Genomic DNA, 5,673 nt, shown 5'->3' with positions numbered 1-5,673 from the left:
AAACTGTTGTTTTAACATTTTTAACATTTTTTTGAGGCTTTACTAATTTGGCTAGCAGCAATGCCACGTCAGCCTTCGGATTAAGCTTTTCATGCGATGCGCAAAGAATAGAAAATGAATCGTCTTTGTCGATGGCTTCCATTTCTGACTCACGCTTTCGCTTCGATGCAATTCTCGGTTGTTGTTGTTGCTGCTGCTGCTGCGATTGCTGCTGTAACATGTCATAGAAAATCGTATCTCAATGCAAATGGGTTGGATTCGTATCAAGTCTTCTACGAATGATTTGGTCGTACACAATATTTTGATATAAAAAAAAAAAAAACAGAAAAAAGACTGAAGAGAGATAGAGTTGTGTACGTGCTGTTTGTTTTCTTCTTCTTCTTCTTCTTCTTTTGCTGTTGCTCAAGCCGCTGTTTGGCGACTCAAAAAGTCGTGAATGAACGAATCGAAATTCGAATTTTTCATTTGTTGTTCACGTTCAGTTTACACTTGACATTTTACCGCACTATAAATACTAGATTTATGTATATTTTTTATCTTTTCTGTGTATTTGGTTAAGTTTTTTTGTTGCTCTTTTTCTCTCTCTCTCTACCGACACATTACTTTAATCGGCAATTAATTTCGGCGCGAATGTTACTATTATTCTGTTAAATTTTTCAATCACTTGGTTTCCTCGTTTCAAATTCACCAAATGCTTCCAACAAACTCGTGCAATAAAACCAAACAAAATTTGTGTGTAAGAGTTAAAACAAACTAATGATATTTTGAGAGAAAAAAAATTAACAAATTAGATGTTAAAACCAAAAGAGGAAGCTTCGAAAAAACAAGGACGAAAGAACTTAAAGTGAATTTTGATAGTTCGATATATGAGTCATTCTGTGTCTGTGTTGTTTTCAAACCACCGTTCATGTGTAATTCAGTTGTTTATGAAATGAATCTTCAAGCAAGTAGGTGTTTTTGTCATAATCGCCATAAACACTGAATAGATAGATACACACATATATTTCGTATGAACTTGTATTATTTCTTTCTTTCTTCAATGGTTGATTTCGACAAATTTTTTTATTTTATTTCTTATTTCAACTTCTTCTTTTTGTGGGGTTTTCGTCGTCGAAATTCTATTTACACTATGGGGTATTTAATGTTCTGTTCACGTTTTTTGATTTGCATTTATTTTTTGTATCTCGGTCAAACTCTCTTGTTCACAAAACCCCGAAATAATTTCATATATTTTTAGTGATTATGAACACTAAGCACTGCTCTGCAGTCAACACTCGCCATTTTCTTACGTTATACACTAACGCCCGTCACGATAGTCTGCTGTTCACTTTTGATCTCACATTTCGAACAGAAGCTTCGTCTTTTTTGGTAAAACGCTCTCAGCATTTCAAGCACGAAAAGACTATCTTTCTAAACAAACAAAATATATATAAATTATAGTCACCAGACGACTCTTCCTGGTCGAAGTATTAAACGTTGGGTCCATCTGAACGAGCTATACAAAGTGTACTTGTAAATAAAAAAGAAACAACGACCATTCATTTATTCCGTTTGATTTTTATTCGAAGAAGTTTGGCGATTTATTTTATTCAGTTCCTTTTCGAAATATAATTACTTTCATATAAGTAGTTCAGTTTTATATTGAATACTCCTTTTCTTAGTTTTATTTTGTACAAATATTTTATCTACTGAAAAACTTATTTTGTCTAAATCTGATTTGGTTTTGAGAGCGTTTTAAGTTGACCCCGGATGTCAGGGCCTTTTTTCCCTCTGTGCGAGGTCGTGCAATGTACGAGAGCGCAATGGATCAGAGGGCTCTAGCGTCCAAAGAGCGCAACAATTCGGGAGCTAAAACACAAGCCTATTCGTGAGCTTCCAAATTGTTGCGCTCTTTGGACGCTTGCGCCCTATTTTAATTGTTTGCATAGAGCGCTGGAGCGCTTTTTCTGCTCGCTTTGATTATGAAATTTTGCTGAAATTTTTTTTTTCACATAAGCGCCCAAGCACTTTCGAAAACACAAATAATGTCTGAGCATTAATAATGGGTAGTCAATAAAACACAACTAATTACTCCAAAGTGTCAATAACAACTAAAGTGCATTTATTCCATTTCTTACTAACTAAACAATATTCAAATTTATGGTGCAATGACCGCTTGGTCAGCGATTTATTTGTGTTACTCTTTGATGCTATGTTGTTCACATTGATTATGAATTTATTATGTCCATCGGACATTCTCCCGGGCCGAAAAAATGAACGAGGCGACAGTGCTATACTAGACTTGCAATCAATTTAAAGTGAACTCTCTTTTTTTTACTGAACTGAAATGAAAATGAGAACAAAAAGTAACTTAAGACTATGTATCGTATTCTGAATCGATACTTGGCATGGATACTGCTTTGCTTATTGCAAACCGTGGTGACGGAAGCGGTTTGGCCATTGATCTTTCTTGGGCAATTCTCACTTTTTTTCTCTCCATCTCAAAGGATATTCCACGCTGTTTTTTCTCATTTCGCTTTTATTTCTTCCTCTGCTGTACTCGTCTCTTTTTGAATAAATAAACAAAAATATGGATTAAAACGTTCACTGACAATTTTATACCTATGTAATTTTTTGATGTCCGTCTTCGTTGAATGTATTATGCTCATTTGTTCGCTGAACTTGACTTTGTATTCGTCCGATGTTGACTGTAAGTTGTCGATACTTTTTTGAATTTCATTATCCTTTGACCGCAATTCGTCAAAATAATGTGCCTGCAACCAAAATTCACGTCGGTGTCTCCCGCTTCGTCTGACGTCATTCACTGGAGCTGACTCGATGGTTTTTTTTTTGTTGTACCTTTTGCCAATGCGACAACATACTTGTTTTGGTTTCGAGGAGCTCTTCATCGGGAATTCGTTCACCGTTGGCCACATTCAAAAAATGGGCAGGTGTGAGCACACCCATTTCATTAAGGTCATCGCTCAGTTCGCATATTGGACGCAAATTAAGCACATACTCTATTTGACACAGAAGAGTAGCCAATTCCTCAAAGGTTAATGCTGAGTCACCAATCACACGTTTTAGGTGAAATTTCGATGATTTCACCGCCGCCTCGGCCAATCCATTGAAATGAGGGCTAGCTGGTGGTAAAAAATGCCACTGAATTAACATTTTATTACTTTCTTCTTTCAAAATGGCGTCAAATTGCTCGCGTTCATCTTCACTTAACTCACTGAGAATCGAATTTGCTCCCACGAAATTAGTCGCGTTATCCGAAAATATGTCTGTTATTGTGCCTCTCCCAGCCGCAAAACGACGTAACGCGGCAATGAATGCCACCGCTGTTAAATCTCCCACCGGTTCCAGATGTATGGCTCTTGTCACCATACATACAAAAATACAGATGTAGCCTTTTACTATTTTGGCCGCTCGTAACTTATTTGTCTTCACTTTAATGGGCCCAGCAAAATCTATTGCTGTTTTGACGAATGGTTTATCCGATGCATTAACACGTTCTCTACGTAAATCACCCATAAGTTGGGCCATTGTACGCGGTTTATGAATGCTACACTTTACACAGCAATGAATTATTCTCTTAATTGAGCATGCTCCACCTTCTACCCAATATTTTCTGCGTAGCAATGATTCAGTTAACTTTGGCCCACTGTGTAAGCCCAATAAATGAGTTTCACGAATGATCGACAGCTACGCTGACAGTTGTGTTTTTTTTCGTCTCTCGTCTTTGTTTACATTATTTTATCGTTTTTAAATAGTTATCCACATTGTTTTGTCACAAATTTTATATCATTCTATTCGTAAGGACTTGCTGTATCGTAATATTATAAAGTTCATTCGTGTCAACACAATTTCGCCCATTTTTTTCTGTGATGATTTGTGCACATTTTTGGTTACGTCGCTCTCGTTGTTCACGTCGTTTTCCTGTGTTATTGTTGTTGTTTTTCATAACCATAAAATGGCCCAATGTGCGTTGTGTGTGAAACCGATAGCCAATGACAAAAGCATTTCATGCTATGGCTTATGCGGCAAACATTTTCATTTCGCGTGCCTAAATAAAAACGAATCCACCACTGTTTTCAACAAAACTCTGACAAACTTTCTGGCGAAAATAACCGGTTTACAGTGGTATTGTGACAGTTGTCAGCCACATACTCTTAGTGGCATTGTAAACAATTTCACTGAGTGTTCAAATTTGCGGATTTCAAACACACGCTAGTGCCTCTCATCGACAAAGTGTTGTGCGCTGACCTACCGCAAAAAAGTGCCAGTAACCAAAATAAACAAAATGAGCAAAATATCGGTGCTGTTGATGTGGTGGAAATTGACCAAAATACATTGCTGCGATTTATTGACAATGCCAATGCCACTGTGCACACTGAAAATGCTGTGATTGACGAAGAGTCAGCGGAACCGATGGACGAGGATGAACAAGATGTTGACTTGGACATTACAGTCGTCCCAAATGCCGAATCGGTTGTTGCTACATCGAGTGAATATGTGGAAACTCCACGTCCGAACCAAAATCTTGTTAAGCGTAAAATTCGTCGCCTAATCAACGAGACGGTGAAACGAACGTGCCTCACATCATCCGACGATCCAGGTATGTCGCGCGTTGATAACGCTGTTGATGAAACTGTCTCGACACCATCAGTTCATCAAAATGCAATGAATTTACGCAATTTGGTTCACGCTCCGGCCCGCAAACCGGTTAAAAAAATGCCTCACGCGCTCAAGCCAGCAATTTGCACGCCAAAGCGGTACCGTTACCACAGGTCAGCAATTTACACAAGAAAATTGTTCCATCAGTTCTACTGTCATCCAAACTGACGAAGAGCGTTCACATTTCACGCTTTTCAAATGACACCACCTGTGATGATATTTTGAGTCATTTGCGCTCCATTGACTCCACATCCAACATTGTCAATGAGATTCAATGCAAAAGATTGACAAGTGGTGGCCGGCCAATTTCAAGCTACAAATTCATAACGTTCAAACTGACCTTTCCTCGTCAATATTTTGAACGTGTTATTAATCCGTCGATATGGCCAAGTTCAGTTAAGGCCTGTGAATTTGTGGACAAACCGAAACCTCCCTCGTCCACCAGTGCACCACATGTCAATTCAAACCGGCTGTCAAAAAACGGGATGCACCCAAATGGCCACATAAACAGAGTCAGAAACCATCCTCAGCCAATGTACGCCTATACACAGGCACTGACGACACCGAGTGTGAACCATTGGTTCAATCCATTTGCTCAGCACCCAAGCCACTACCGCGCAGCAAACTCCGAGCAACAGCAAAACCGTTTCGCCCATCGCGTGGGCAACAGCCGATTCCGTTAATCCCCAAGCTGCACACACCCGACGCGACACGCATCAGTGTCTATTACCAAAACATTCGCAGCTTGGGTAACAAACAGGATGAATTTTTCCACAAATGTTCTGCTTTCGGTTTTGACATAGTCATCTTGACTGAAACCTGGCTCAAACATAGCCACCGTAATGCCGAATTCTTCGATAGCACATACGACGTCTACCGCAAAGACAGATTATTTAGACGAGGTGGAGGTGTTCTCATTGCGCTCAACAATAAAATCTTCTCTACTGTAGAAATTAAATTTTACAACGTGGACATTGAGCACGTATGCATTAAAGCAAGCCTGCCAACACACAA

The 5,673-nt window shown here is 38.9% G+C and overlaps 1 protein-coding gene across 1 annotated transcript; it reads right to left on the bottom strand.

Annotated features, from left to right (window-relative positions):
* Window positions 1-43: 43 nt before the first annotated feature.
* Window positions 44-3,528, bottom strand: LOC129571459 (uncharacterized; the record flags this gene model as incomplete). Its single annotated transcript, XM_055451252.1, has 2 exons — window positions 2,839-3,528; window positions 44-211 (listed from the first exon to the last, which is right to left on the bottom strand). Coding segments are annotated over exons 1-2 (858 nt in total), but the record flags the coding sequence as incomplete, so codon positions are not given.
* Window positions 3,529-5,673: the final 2,145 nt, after the last annotated feature.

The sequence above is a fragment of the Sitodiplosis mosellana genome, unplaced genomic scaffold (assembly GCF_009176505.1).
Source record: "Sitodiplosis mosellana isolate CC-2019 unplaced genomic scaffold, AAFC_SMos_1.0 Smas_scaffold_2524, whole genome shotgun sequence".
Classification (NCBI taxonomy): domain Eukaryota; kingdom Metazoa; phylum Arthropoda; class Insecta; order Diptera; family Cecidomyiidae; genus Sitodiplosis; species Sitodiplosis mosellana.
Note: the sequence above shows the minus strand (reverse complement) of the source record. Positions and strands in the feature narration are given on the sequence as shown.